Source organism: Cervus canadensis, chromosome 3, assembly GCF_019320065.1.
Source record: "Cervus canadensis isolate Bull #8, Minnesota chromosome 3, ASM1932006v1, whole genome shotgun sequence".
Taxonomy (NCBI): domain Eukaryota; kingdom Metazoa; phylum Chordata; class Mammalia; order Artiodactyla; family Cervidae; genus Cervus; species Cervus canadensis.
In genome coordinates this window covers 51,482,814-51,498,857 of record NC_057388.1, presented here as the reverse complement: position 1 = coordinate 51,498,857, position 16,044 = coordinate 51,482,814, and the positions used below count along the sequence as shown (strand labels likewise).

Below are 16,044 nucleotides of genomic sequence, written 5' to 3'. Positions count from 1 at the left end.
AAGCCAATATTCTTGAAGGTTGAGAAATGAATGTCATCTCATTGACTCATTTATTCTTACATTGAAAAGTTTGTTGAGATGTTGGTGGCTTATGTAGATGTGATTTTTTAAAGATATTTGATTGTACTACCTACACCTGCTTGATTCATCAATTAATTTTTAAAAGTTTGTTTCTAATAGTCAGAAGCCCAGCAAGATAAAAGGTGATGGTTATTACATCATGTTTCTTACCCATTATAGAAACAGATATGCAATAATACACTTCTTTTTGTTTATTCTCATGCCACATCCTCTTTTGGCTCTTAACCAATACTTGAGGGGACATGATGAAGGCAGCTAAGCTTATAAAGGTGACCCTTGTTATGATGGTTCAGAGTCAAATCTTTATTAACCAGGGGCTGCCAGTTCTTCCTGAGATCCACTTTTCTTGTTCAACATAGTGATGTGACCAAAATGGGTTGCAAAAATCTACCTCCCCTCCACCTAGCAATAGGTTCATAGTTCTTATGATTTTATTTCCAATTCTTCACAAGTGGTCATTGGAAAATCAGTTAAACCACCGATTATTTCTTTTTTGCCTGCAGAGAAGTACACATGATGTATTTTAAGTCCTTTGAAACTTCTTTGTAGTATTGCAAGTATGCATGAGAAGGTTTAGTAAGTTAATGTTAAAGTCAAATAAAAGAGATTAAAGACGTTACATTCTTTTATGTATAAGAAAATAATTACCGTTCAGACACCTGTGTTCATAAAGTAATATAATGTTCTTTGCATTAATAAGATATTGCATATTGACTGAAACTCTTAAAGGTAGAACGCAAAAGCCAAGTCATTCGGAACTGAAGAAATGCTAACCTTAACTTTGTTGTAATGTAGACCTGTCAACAAAATTATCAAGATGGCAGTTTTAGAGATAATATTCCAAGTACAGCCTACAGTATCCCACTTGTATTTAATGAAAATATGCTTCCTCAAACAATCAAATATTTGCCCTCACTTCTACTTCAGGATGTTTGTATTTGTTCCACTAAAAAGTTAAAGTCAAGCATTCAGTTTCAATGGGACTTGAGTCAAGCATGCAATTAGGGGATTTGGAAATAGTTGTGTACCTAATTAAGAAATTAAGAAAGTTATCTTAAACCTAAGAAAATTAAGGAAACTATCTCCTACCACATGAAAGTCAGTTTAAATGCTTCCTTCTCGTGTTGTCCTCCCACACATGCCTGTTTCTTAGGGGTGTGGGATGCTGTGTACAAGTTTAGTCGTTGAATTCACTTTTATAGGTCCATAAACAGATTACCTTTTCTCTCTGAAGATCAATGTTACATTATCTATGAAAGAAGTTCCTGTTAAAAAGAAATCACCCAAATGTGCTCCCTGAGTGTGACTCTCTCCCATATTTCTGACCAAGGCAAAAGCATCAGATTACTTATTGATGCCTCCTCCCTGAGGATTAGCTGTTTGGGGTATCAAAGAAAGTTCTCTACTGTGAACAAAGCACAAGATTTTGCACATTTTAGTCATTTAGTAAATAGTTGTTGAAAATTGATTGTATAGTAATAATTTCATTATACCTATGTGACTAAAATGATTAGTTCCATTATTTCACATACTTAGCCATAGCTAATAGCAGCAACCAAAGTCACTGGTATATTGGATATTCATTTCTCCATCAGAAGATCTTGCCTGCCTATTTGACTTTTTAAAATTTCAGTTATCATTTAACAACTTGGTAACTATATAATGACTATCACCGATGATTAGTTTATTCTCTTAAAGCACCTTGAGGAATAATTTATTGTTTTATAGTGAGAAAAGTTAAAAATTTGCTTGAAGACAAAAAAAAAATACCGAGTAGTTCATTTGTAAATCTTTTTTTAATTATTATCACTTAATGCTTTATGCTTTATAGGTACAAATTCATTCTGAAGCAATGCTTGTAGAACTTTTAATTTAAATGTCCAACTCTGAATAATAGTTGACGTCAAAGTTATTCAACTGTGTTATACAATCTTCCTTTAAAAGAGAAAAAATATTGCTTAAAGAAAGGCCATCCCCCAAATTTTGTAAAACTGAAAGATCATCTTTTAATTGTTTCGGTCTTTGGCAAATTTGGCTTACAAATGCCCTGACTTTGTAGGTATGCAGGAGATAAAACGTATATATGTGTATTGTTGTTCAGGTACACAATGTGTTTCTTCAACTTAAATCTACGCTTGGATGTTGTTCTTAAAAATATGAACTTAAAGTTGAAAGATTTGATTTATCAAAATGTGCTGATAAATGATACAGTGGTAAATGCAAATTTCATGGTCAGTATTCAAAGCCCAAAAAAAGTCCTCTGTCATTGTCCGTGTTTTATCTATTTTTAAAAACCACAGAGGGAAAAATACGCTCAGGGAAAAAAATGAAGCTTTACTGCAAAAGAAATGAATGCAAGAAATGGCACTTTAAGTAGTGAAGAGACATGAAGCATTGAAACTTCATAGCCTGCTAAGGAGCAACAGCTGTACCTAATTTCAACTTGACGTGCTTCAGATCTCATATTCATATAGGTATTTAATGATCCAAATATAATGGTCCTATATAGAATAATTACTTATATGAAGGAGCAAACTTCATACGCATTCCTTTTTAAATGATCCTTCAAGAGAAAAACTGCACTGGCTCTTTGAACAATGAATAGTCTCTTTCACCAATCCAAATGTTTGGGGCTAAATAGCTTATCTTTTAAGAGAGTAATAATAGTGCTGAGGTTACTTCTTTTTGACAGACTCTTTTTGTCTTTCCCCTTCCCAGCATAGCCAGTACAATGAAAAAAGTTAGAATGCCAAGCCAATCATTAAGTCATACTGATAGATGGTTACAAGAAATATCAGAAACAAAAGGAAGTAAGGTACTTTAGAGTTGATGTATTTTGAAAGCAGAGATTCACTTTGAGATTGACTTTCCTGGGCAGGGAGACTATCAGAAGCAGGGCTGTCAGATTCCTTGTCGCCTGAAGAGTACAGTGATTGTCCAGAGTTTATTAATCCTTCATTTTCATGCTTTACCCCCTCTATGTTCTCAGAAGCTTCACTGATTAAAATCGTTGGCCCTAGAGGTTTCTCCACACTGCATTCTCCTTGTTTGACAATCTGGCCTATACATCTTTCCTTTGTACTACCTGATGTCACTATTCCTGAACTTTTAGAAACTTCTTCCAGTGGAGATGCAGGATGAGAGTGCTTTTCAGTACCCTGGATTTCACTTGTTGGACTACAGTTATATTCTGACTTAGAAGTAGATTGGAGCATCATGGTAGTAGTTGCATGCTCTATAGTAGTGGCCTGTTCGTGAGATGACACCGGACTTTTAGCATGGTGATTGGAAACCTGAGAGCCATTCTGAGAAGTTCTATTAGTGTCTGAGTTTAAAGAAGAATGCATCATGACAGCTGTATTTGTTCTCTTTGATAATTCTTGGACCTGCTCATGATCTCTATTTTCTGGAAGTATTTTTTTGTCTGTTGGTAACATTCCCAAATGTATATCTAGTTTTGAGGCTGCTTTTTGATTGTCTGTAATGACCTGTGAGGATTCTTCTACAGATGTTGTATTCCCAATGACACATTTCTTCTTGTCATGTGTCTTCCCAGGATTGTATATAGCTATGGTTTCTTCCTTCTCCTTTTCATCTACATGTACATTACAAATACCTGAACATGACTCCTTTTCAAAATCATTGTCATAGATTACACCTACTGTATCTCGTTGACAAAGGGTATCATGTGAATCATCATTTCTCCCTTCATGTGGATCAAACGCTGTTTCCTTTACCTCGATGGGCCTGTCACTTCGTGCTGTCTCTTGAGGTAGCTTAGCAATTATTGCTTTTTCTCTAGCAGACATGCATTCTAGAGTACTTTCTGATGTTGTCTTAATCATATAAGCTGTACCTGCTTCTGCTTTCTCAGTAATACCATGATCAGCTAGAGAAGACAGTTCACAGCTTGCTGTTTCTTGGCAGGTAAACAATTCTTGTGTAGGATTAACTTTCAAGCTCCTTGTATCATCTCTTTTTCCCGACATGTCTTCATAATCTGCTTGTTCTGTGGACTGCTCTGTTATAGTTGTCTTACTCCCTCTTGCTCTTTCCTGACTTTCCAGAACATTCCAACTTTGTTTATGCTGTGTGTTCTTATTCTGATCTTCAGGATTAATCCAAACTGATTTTTCTTCTTCAGCTTGGAAAAGGTACTTATTCCTCAAAACATTTCCATTTCTTGGTGAACCAGCTTGACCAGGCATCCCTCCTAGACTAGTGCCTTTGCTAGCTGAGAGATCACAGTCTGAGGTCGCTGACACAGTTTCCTCCAGGCTTAGATTTGTCCTTGGTGAATGAAACCTATCTGCTCTGATTGACTGGTCGTGAATTGTGGTGTCTTTACTCGGCAGAGCAGTTAGGTCTCTGTTACTGGCTCCCATCCCTTCCACACTTATTTCAGAGTGGCTCATCTTTCTTTCTTGGTCATGTAAGACTGATTGAAAACTTTTGCTTTGTTTTTCATTAACACCTAAATATATTCTTTGCTCCTCCTCCTCATTCTTACTATTGCCATAATCTTTCTTGGAAGATCCTTTTTCTATCGATTTTCCTGAATGGAAATCCAAGCGAAAGTCATCTCTTAAACATTCCCAATCTTTTACTTCAATTTCTTTAGCTTCTCCTTCAAGTTTTTTGTTAAGGTTGTCTGCCATTAGTTGGTCTGCAGAGGGACAAGACATTTGCACTCTGCCTCTCCCTTTGGCTGGATTAGCGTTATCGTCCAGTACTTCTTTGCTGCTAACATGTAATTGTACTACTTCATCACTACTAGTATTTCCCAGTGATGGCTTGATTTCTCCTGTATCTGAAGTAAATTCCTCTGAAGGTTGATAAGTATGCTCATTTCCTGAGAAATATTTTTCCTTGTGGTAAAAATCTCCCTTTAAGGATCTTTCTGCTGATGAACTTGAAGACAAAGGCCTTTTAAACAAGTCAGTGTATACATCACCATGGATTTGCTTCTTCTCTAACCTCTCAGCTTTATTTGGAAAATTGACTGTATTCTTTTCATCTCCAGAAGCAGTACTTCTTAGCAAGTGTTGGTTTATCTTAAGGGATAAAAACAACAAAAATAATGCTTTTTATTGTGTTTAAATATACAAAGCAAGTTAGATAGTTTTCATTAATTTGGCTAGTGATTATCTGATAGATTTCCTTGATTCATTTCATTTGTAGATTTTGCACAAATTCTGAAAGAGGAATGTTTGGGGGAGATTCTTGTAGGCTATGACTTAGGAATGAGTTTAATAAGAAAAGGGGCCAAAATTAATAATTCTCCTTCCCAGCTTCCAAATATCGCATTGTATTATTCAACTATTCTTGCTTGTCATGGCACTTTCTCCTCACTTAGGATATACACATTGATAGCTCCATGCTAATCAATTAGAGAGCAGCTTCCTGGATGCCCCTTGCTGCATTTTACACTTGCTGTAGGTGCCCCTATTATAGTATCTCTTATTAATATGTTTTCTGCAAAGCCTCTGCAAACTATTAATAGCAAAACGTCACTCAAAGAAAAGTGAGGGAGTTAATGTCTCTGCAAATTCTGTTTTAATGACCCTCTGCCAACTGGTACTCAAATGTATTTGAGCTCTTCAGTGATGCCAACTGTCAGGATTTAACAGTGAGATGCCTGTGTTTTTTTTTTCTCCTCATAACTGACATTTGCATGATCTCAATAATTATATGCAAATCTTACGTTTTCCCCTTCTTCTCACATAAGGCTCATGTTACTTGTCAACTGCACAGCTGTCTTGTAAGCCAACGCCTGTGGGTTCCACAGATTTGGTTGTATTTCCATCTATTATAGAGCTTCATTGTTTTATGCATTAACGTCAGCATGGAGCAAATTAGCATCTAAATTACAGCTCCCTGTTCATTTATTGGACGTACAATCTCAGTAACTTCTAAACAAACTTTATATTTGCGCCTGCTCATTGTAATGAGGTGTATTGGTGAAGTATGTGATTTTTCAGAGTCCTTTCATTATATGCTGTGGTTTGAAAAAAATGGCTGTGTTAACTTTCAGCTGGTGAGAATTCTCACAGTGGGTGACAACTTTGTAGTTTCTTAAAGTTGGAGCAAAGTAAATTGCATACTTTAGTGATGCAGCTTCCATATCACTACAGAAAGGGTGGAATGTGTGGGGAAAGAGATGAGCTCTATTTCTTTTCTGTTTCAGCACTGACACTTGAAGAGGCAAATGTCATTTTAATCTTCGATGATTATGAATCCATGTATCCTAATGATATGAGCTCCAACCAAATACGGTAAAGGATAAATTGCATTATGTGACTCATTTACTCCTATTTCTTCCTTTGTGATAAAAATGCTATCTAAACCATCCCCCTAAAAATCCCAAATAGATTGTATGTTCATGAAGTGTGAAATTTATGATAACAAATTTAATACTAAATTGTACAGTTCTGAATTTGTTTCCTGTTTAAAAATTATGGCACAAGCTATTTTATCCTCATTTGGTAATTTAATACTTTCCAATGATATGGAACTTAGAGATTCTCACAAAAATGGAAGTAAGTTAAAAAAAAAAAAAAAGCTGCTAAATGCAAGAATCAGACTTGTAGAGCTGGACAGAACCCTAACAATCATCCAGTCCAGCCCTCTCATTTTACAGACGAGTTTATGATAACTGTACACTTGTCACAAAGATTAGAAATGCACATCAGGATAGCGCTACCTCTTCTGTAATTCCTACAAACTGTTACTCAGAGCCGCTGGTAAAGAGATAAGAAATGAATGTCATTAATTTGCCACTGCAGAGACCTGAAGTAACTTACATACTGAAATCAAATCACTAGCCTTGTTGATGAAGCCAGAGACGCAAGGACAGAATGGTCTATGCTTTCACATTTGCAAATTATATTAGTTGAAGCTGTTGAAAAGCAGACATTGCAGCATCTTTGAAGCATAAATGGATTCATCTTCTCTAATACCTTGGCAATCAGAATACTCACCATCGGCTCTAATTCTTTTTCATTACGTTCATCCTGTTCCCTGTTTACATCTTTTACATTTTGATTACTGGTTTCCGAGTCTTCCTTGTCCTCATGAGAACAAACAATTGTTGGGATATAGGTATCTGAAAAGTTAAGATAATTGTACCTATGTAAGATTGTTCTAGTTGTAGGCTTCAACAAAAGAAATATATTCTGTTTAAAAATTAAAGAAGTATTACCTGTAACCTTTGAATTCTCAAAGTTATTCTCATCTGATGTTACCGATGATTCTTCTTTACTGTTAAATTTACAACAAAATGTTATGCTTTTTCAGGGACTATAAATGTATAGCATTTTATTTATAGGAAATTCAAACCAGTTACAAGCTAAACAAATATTATATAACTTTTCACATTTTCTTGCATTACTTTGTATGTTTTTTCATTAAAATGATCTCTTAGAATGATGCAATAATGTATATTAGTTGTAAAAAATGTAAAAATTATTTACACAATACCATAATTCAAATAAAATTATTTTACTCATATTAAAACATACAAAGGAAAAATATATATAAATGTAGATTATCCCATAATTGTCACTTTGAAAGTCCAAATATTTCTCTCTTGTTTTAAATGATGAAGTTTTATGAACTGACAGTCCATTATGGTCATTGAAATTACTTTCTAATGTTCCAATTATTAATTTTTTTGTTTTCCATTTTACTCAAAACTCTTCCAGTTGAACTGACATAATGTTAACTCTCTCTCTCCAGAAAAGGAGAAAACAAACAAACTAGATAGAAATTAAAAGGCAGCTAAATTTATACCCAGTTTAAAGACTTCATGTGTGTATTGCCAAAGACCCGTTTCACAGCCAAGATTTTGGTCATTCATATGGAAACATATATTTTTTTTTCTTTAAAATAATTCAGATTATACTTGCTTTTCTCTCATACTCTGCATACTTATTGAGAAAGACTTTTTTCTTTCAAGTGTAATCTGTTTATAGGTGTATTTGTGGAATCATAAGAATTTAGATTTGTCCACAATAGCAAGAAAATAGTTAGTGAAAAGCTCACTTTGTGTATAGTTATGTCACAAGTCAGCCTGTCAGAAATGATTGAACCAATATTCACATTTTCTTGTACTGTCTCAGCGGAATTTTCTCCTAGTGGCTTTTCTCAATGATTTTTCTGCAGTAAAAGAAATCCAGAGAGTTCACAATGACTGATGAATTTGTGTAATAGAACCTAGTTTTCATCGCATGAACAGTGTTGATCCAAATCCCCAGAGGGCTAATCTTGTTTTGACAAATCACAAGAAAATGACAAATTCTTCCATCTTGACCATGTAAGAAGTAATGCAGCTTTGTATACATTTATGATGCTCAGTTTTAGCTTTGCCAAAACTATTTGCTACCTTGCAGTGGGCCCAGAAATGAAAATAGTGTTTTTACATAGACAATTTCATTAGAAAATATTATATTACCATAAGTAATACTGTTTTAATCTATAATATATATTGTTTAATCAGGCCTATAATTATACAAAGATTCATTTTTGTGAAATCCAACTGCAAGCTGACACATTGTTCTTTCTCCATGTCCAGAAAATCTATGTACACTTAAAAATATATAAACCATTAAACAGCATTTAAGTATTCTTTCTTTATCTTTCATCTGATAACAATATTGAAAATCTCCTTTGTAGAGGAAAATATCATTAAAGTTTTATGTTTTTGCCTAAACAAAATGTTATTAATCATTTTTCTTATTTTCATCAAAAGGAAAGGAACTTGCTTTTAACTCACTGTGAGGATAAATAGCTATCAAAATGGGTATTACTATTTTGATATCTTACAAAAACATGTAAAGACAGAAATATAGGAGGGAAATCTTAGATTTAGGGGTAAATACAAGAAAAAGAATCCAAAATAGATGAAAGTTAAGTATTATATCAAATATTTGTTTAAAAAACTAATACAAAATGTGTAAAACTCCTACAAGGAAAAGAATAGAATTGCATCAATATGTATTAAAGACCTAAAAAATATTGAGAGATAGACCATGTTCATAGATAGGAAAATTATGAAGATAGTATCTCCAAATTTGATCTACAAATTCACTTCTAATCAACATTTCAAAACATGTTTTCACAAAATTTGAATATGTGATTCTAAAGAGAAGAATAAAGGACTAAAAATAGCTGGTCTACTTCTGAGAGATAGTAGAGGAAGCACCTCTATGTAGTTTCAATACTTCTTATGAGGATATAGTTATTAAGACAATTATATTGGCACTGAGACAGGAAAGTGTTGAGAGCTTAGAAACAGATCCGCACATATCTAGAACTTTGGTATTTGATAAAAGTAGCATGTCAGACATCAGTGAAATAGGGACTTCTCAGTAAACGGAGATAGGGAAAATGCCTACCCTCATGGGAAAAAAGTGAAATTAGCACAACAAATATTCAATAATCAATTCCAGGTGCATTAGGACTTTACATGTCAAAAACTTTGAGATTCTTAGTAGAATATATGAATATTTTTCAGACCTCAGAGTAGAAAATGTTTTCTTAAAGAAGGAAAAAAAAAACTATATAAAAAAAGATTATCAGTTTAGCTCTATTAAAATTTAAAACTTCTGTTCATTGAAAGACCTCTTTATAACAGAAAAATATAACTAAACTGGGAGAAGATGTTTACATTATACAACATCAACACAAAATAAATGTCAAGAAATATAAAGAACTTCTACAATTCAATAAGAAAGCACAAACATTTCAATAGAATCAGGAGAGAGGGGCAGACATTTCACAGGAGAGAAAATGCACATAGTCAATAAGCATATAAAGGATGGTCAGCATTGTTAAAAAACAGAGAAATGCAAATCAAGACCACAAGGGGATGCTATTTTATACTTACTTAATTTTTTACTTATTCAATTGATAAAATTGACTGTCAATTTTATCAGTTGATAGTTGATCGCCATCAACTACATAAAATTGAACTAATCCAAATGTTTATCAATGGAAGAGTAGATGTAAAACTTGGTATTACAACAAGAGAAATATATATAGCACTCAAAATTGATTTAAAATACACAGAGACATACAGTAATATGGATAAATCTTAGCAACATATAATATTAAATGAACAGTGCTAAAACATTGCATCAGAGTAGTTTCTTTTTTATTGTGCTAAAAGCTATTGAAATAATCTAAATACATTTATCAAGGAATACATAGGATATAATTCTTATACAAGAAAGCTTGATTTTCAAGATTATGATTACATAAAAGTGGGGTGAGTCAGAGGAAAAGAATGAGGAAATGATAAGTTGTTTTGTTTTACAGATGTTTATTGTATCATTTAAAATATCTAAATTGTTAAATTCTAGTTTCAGGTAATATATTCAGACAAATGGTTTGCTCTCTGGTCTAAATTACAGGGTATGTATAGATAAAATCCCACTCCAAAACCCAAAATATCTGTTTTATGACCAATTACATTTAAAGGGTTTAACTAAAACAACTTTAGAAAATTTGAAAATAAAGGCAAAGAACTTTATGGTTGATGATGATGATAGGCCCCAGAACTATATACATTCATGGTAGAAATGAAATATGTTAGAGAAAATTTCTAGTCTCCCCTTTATATTCTGAGTACTTTTTAAGTAATTTATTTATTTTACTTGGAGGATAATTACTTTACAGTATTGTGGTGGTTTTTGCCATACGTCGCCTTGAATCAGCCACGGATGCACATATGTCCCCCCATCCTGGACACTCCTTCCACCTCCCACCCCACCCCATCCCTCTGGGTTGTCCCAGAGCAGCGGCTTTGAGTGACCTACTTCATGCATTGAACTTACACTGGTTATCTGTTTTACATGTGGTGGCATACATGTTTTAATGCTATTCTCTCAAATCATCTCACCCTCACCTTCTCCCACAGAGTCCAAAAGTCTGTTCTTTACATCTGTGTCTCTTTTGCTGCCTTGCATATAGGATCGTCATTACTATCTTTCTAAATTCCATATATATGCATTAATATACTGTATTGCTGTTTCTCTTTCTGACTTACTTCATTCTGTTTAATAGACTCCAGTTTCATCCCCCTCATTAGAACGGACTCAAAAGTGTTCCTTTTTATAGCTGACTGATATTCCATTATGTATATGTACCACAACTTCCTTATCCATTTGTCTGCCAATGGACGTCTAGATTGCTTCCATGTCCTAGCTATTGTAAACAGAGGTGCAGTGAACACTGGGGTACATGTGTCTCTTTCAATTCTAGTTTCCTTGGTGTGTATGCCCAGCAGTGGGACTGCTGAATCATATGGCAGTTCTATTTCATTTTTTAAGAAATCTCTGCACTGTTCTCCAAGTGGCTGTACCAGTTTGCATTCCAACAAACAGTGTAAGAGGGTTCCCTTTTCTCCACACCCTCTCCAGCATCTATTGTTTGTAGACTTTTTGAAGGCGGCCATTCTGACCAGCATGAGATGATACCTCATTGTGGTTTTGATTTGCACTTCTCTAATAATGAGAGATGTTGAGCATCTTTTCATGTGTTTATTAGCCATCTGTATGTCTTCTTTGGAGAAATGTCTTTTAGTTCTTTGACCCACTTTTGAGTGGATTGTTCATTTTTCTGGTATTGAACTGCATGAGCTGCTTGTATATTTTGGAGATTAATTCTTCATCAGTAGTTTCATTTGCTATTATTTTTTTTCTGTTCTGAAGGCTGCCTTTTCACCTTGCTTATAGTTTCCTTCATTGTGCAAGAGATTTTAAGTTTAATTAGGTCCCATTTGTTTATTGTTGTTTTTATTTTCATTACTTTGGGAAATGAGTCATAGAGGATCTTGCTGTGATTTATGTCAGAGAGTGTTCTGCCTATGCTTTCCTATAAGAGTTTTATAGTTTCTGGTCTTACATTTAGATCTTTAATCCATTTTGAGTTTATTTTTGTGTATGGTGCTAGAAAATGTTATAGTTTCAATCTTTTACACATGGTTGACCAGTTTTCCCAGCACCACTTGTTAAAGAGATTTTCTTTTCCCTGAGCCCGTTTTGAGCAGGGGAGTTTCTTACTGCTCTTCCTCGTGGTTAACAGTGTCTGACATTGTGCTGAATAAATGCACAGTGTCCTTTCTAGGCTTCCTTTCTGTCTACCTCTTATCAGCATTATCATAACATTGTTTCTTCTTTTCTTTCCTCATTAAAAGTAGTGTCATAAAAATTCTAATAAAGCATGTGTATTTTTGTGTCTTTTAATGTCTTTTAATAGTTTTTAACTATGGGCTTAAATAATTAAACAAAAAAAATTAAATCTAGTATAAATTTAGAAATTAAAAAGTCAAAAAGATATGTCATTTGTGGAGGGATACTTCATTACTACCGTACCTTAAGTATATACTATAGTCAGTCATTAGTATTATTTAATCATAAGACAGGTCATTGTTGAGCACCCACTCTATGCCATAAGTTCTAATTAGTCAGCTGGCTGATTTCTGATGTCTTCCGGGCTGGGTAATCAGCTTCTCGGGTGCTCATGTAAACACTTTTCAGCCTTCCTTTCTACTCTCGGGTATGCGTGCCTGAACAGTGCATCAGTAGATTATGCCTAGTTTCCTGGCTTTTATTTTAGTCAGTTCATAGTGAAAAAGAGCAGAAAGACCTGGATTCAAATCTGTCTTTCCTGTTACTTACCGATTACTAAGTCACGTACTAGCCATGCAACCTCCAACAAGCCTTAACCTCGACGCAACACTTAACCTCTCTGTGTCTCATTTTGCTCCAATTGTTGCCTAGTCCTTATACACAGGGCAATTATTTAACATAATTCTCAATATGTGGAAATGTCTAATAAATGTATTATTATTATTATCACTATTGTTATTATCATTATTAGTGACATGTAGTAAACACCATGCTGATCATTAGTTCTCCACTGCTGCAGTAACCAATTCCCATGCTTCTCCTTTTACTTGCAATTATCTATATATTTTTTAAGGTTTACTCCATTCTCTCATGTCTTTAATCCACAAGATACCTTTTTTCCCACAAGTTACTTTCAAGTGTAAAACTGGCAGCCCATGATAACATACTTGCTTAGTTTTTTAAAAAATACACCTTTACTATCGGAGGGCCACCCTCCAAAGAAAGATCACTAGATCATCAGTGAAAGTACCTTTCTATTTAAAAATGTCTTCACCAAATACAGTTTGCATGGGAATGCTAATTCACACTTTCTGTTATTACCCAATTGATTTATTCTGTGTCAGAATCTATGCACCCTGTTAATATTCCTGCAGTTTCTAGGTATGTGGCACCTAGGCTTTTAGAGTTATGGTTAATTTTAACACTGCCAAAATGTAGTAGTTTTAGTATAAGTAGTAATATCATTTTCCCTGAGTTTCTGTAATGCTATTATGCTAAAAGCTCATATATCTCTTAAAATATGAGTGAAACCTGTTCCACACAATCTGTCTAATGTGATGGAATTATCCAACCAGTCAGGGTAAATGTCAGGATTAGGTTGTAGGTAGTAGAAGTGTAACTCTGTTCCAAGAGGAATCAAAAAGTTGGCATAAAAAAAGGATCATTTCCAAAATGAATCATGAATGTTGCATTTGTGTCTCTTTAACAACTCTTCTTGAAAGTACTCAGCACTGACTAAAGATAACCAACTTGGAATTCTTAGGCATCACCTCTTGTTCTGATAAGCAGCTAAAAAGTCAATATTGAACTCCTCAAAAAGTATGTTAAGTCTGCCCTCTTTGTTCAAAGCTGCTGCTCTCATTTGATTTCCTTTACCTTCCTTCCCTAAAGGAAGAAAGGAAAATAAGTGAATGGAGAGCTTTTAAGTTAGAAATAATATGTGCCCTTACATTTAAGAGTTTTTAAAAGACACTTAAGAAGAATGTTTTAGTATTAGAATTGGCGTTGCTAAGTGGATACTTAAATTGAAAAGGTTTTCCTGAAATAAATAATTACGCATTATATGTTATTTATTTTCATAATCTTATTGTGATATTTCTCTAAAAATGGACTTGTGTTCTGACATTTATAGCCATTTATGATTTGGAGGAGGGAGGAGAGCAGAAACTTGTACTTAATGAGAGGTGAAGTTAGTAATACATTAACCAACTACAAGGGCTCAGTATCTAATCCTTTGGTGTTACAACACCAGTAGTCTTCTTTAGATCAGGAATAAAACTGAAAACAGAAAAGAAATATTTGATCAAAGGAAAGACAATTAGAGCAATAAATGTCTAATTGTGAACAAAAGTGTCTAAGGAAAAAAAGGTTAAAGGCACAATGCCAGAAGGAGTTCAGGATGAAAACATGCATTAAATTCAGTTCCTTGACGATAACGCTGGAAGGGAAAACAAAGTGAAGACAGTTCTGCATCAATAAAGGATTGAATGAAGCAAAAATAATCTCCAAGAGAAAACATAAACATTTTTAAGTGACTTTGTATTTCCTTAAGATGCTGAACTTGGGGACTAATAATTAATATGCTGAAGAACATGGTTTTTGTGGGCGTCACATTCCTTATCTTCAAAGTGAAAGCTCCGGATTAGATTAGGGATATCAAATACATACTCTCATGCTGGCCTCCCTCTCTAGCATCCATGGCAAACACTGATAACAGATCAAGGGGTTTCCTTGCTGAGTCCAGTTTGAGCCTAGTGACCGTTCTCTATGCATCCTGGCAGCCACTACCTATCAACTCCTTTATTGTTCAAAATAGAGAAAATTTGCCTTTCTCAGTTTTGATATTAAATAGGATGCCTTCTGCTTTAAGATTGCATATTTATATAACTAATACTATCCCATAAATATGATTTTGAAATATGATTTGGAAATTTTTTAAATTTGTTGTCAAAAGACATATAAATGCTAGAAGGATCAATAGAAATAACTATTGACATTGCAATACAAAGATAAATTCTCAATTAAATCTTATAGTGAGCATTTCAAATTTAATACCTACAGAAATCCTACCACTACAACTTGTCAACTAGTCTTGTATTATTTATAATGAAGATTATACAATAATTTGTTCCCCCATTATTTTACTATGTCCAGATAAAACTTCTCAAATAATGAAAAAACATTACCAATATCTACAAGTGATGGGGATGAGCAAATATATCAGATAACACATATGATATAAGTTAATTTATTACTTTTAAAATGTAACCATAAACCATGATAAACCATAAGACCCTTGAGTAAACTCTAGTGAATTGCTTAAGTATTCAGGTAACTAAGTATATACTACCACATTAGTGACCAGATGGTTTTATTGAGTCACTTTCCTGTTTTCTATAAAGCTGAATTGCTGTGTTCCCAAAAATCTTCTGTATTTCTTTTACTAAATTCAGCACATTGCCTATTGCCTCAGTCCATGATCTTGAAAACATACTGACAATGATGGTGCCATGCCTTCTTGATGCAAGAAATTTCAATAGCAGAGAAAAAAGCAACTGAAAAACATAACCTGTTGAAGAATTCTTTGGTAAGTTTCTTTTCCAAAGTTGCTTCATTTCCTAATTCTGTCTTCTGCCCAAGGATTGCTATTTTCAAATCTGCTTTGTCATGTCAAAGTGGTGGGTACTATTTTTTTCTTGCTCACCCCATCCCACAGGGATTAGAGAGAAAAAAATTATTTGGATTTAATTCTATGATCGAATCTGGGCATCATGTGCAATTTTGTAGAGATGAGATCTCCTTAGAGTGTCTTCAAAAGGAATTCCAAAATGTGAGAATCTAGTCTGTATTTAAGTCAAATCTTGAAAGTTCACATGTGAACAACAAAAATATTGTAGGTTGCTTTGGGAGCAATGCAATTACAACAAGAATCCATGAATTTTAAATGGAAAAACAAAATTATAGGTAAACCTGGCCCAAGGGACTATTCTGCCACAGTCTGCCAATTATATTCTAGCAAGAGAGAAATATAAATGTTTTTAAGTGATGGAGA

The 16,044-nt window shown here is 34.0% G+C and overlaps 1 protein-coding gene across 2 annotated transcripts in view; it reads right to left on the bottom strand.

Annotated features, from left to right (window-relative positions):
* Positions 1–1,858: 1,858 nt before the first annotated feature.
* Positions 1,859–16,044, bottom strand: part of PPP1R3A (protein phosphatase 1 regulatory subunit 3A) — a 38,971-nt gene continuing 24,785 nt past the window's right edge. For both annotated transcript variants that reach the window (XM_043463148.1, XM_043463149.1), the window contains 3 exons: positions 7,283–7,341; positions 7,062–7,186; positions 1,859–5,135 (listed from right to left, as the gene is read on the bottom strand). In XM_043463148.1, coding sequence (XP_043319083.1) covers positions 2,823–5,135; positions 7,062–7,186; positions 7,283–7,341 — 2,497 coding nt within the window. In that variant the 3' untranslated portion in view covers positions 1,859–2,822. The remainder of the gene's footprint in view (positions 5,136–7,061; positions 7,187–7,282; positions 7,342–16,044) is intronic.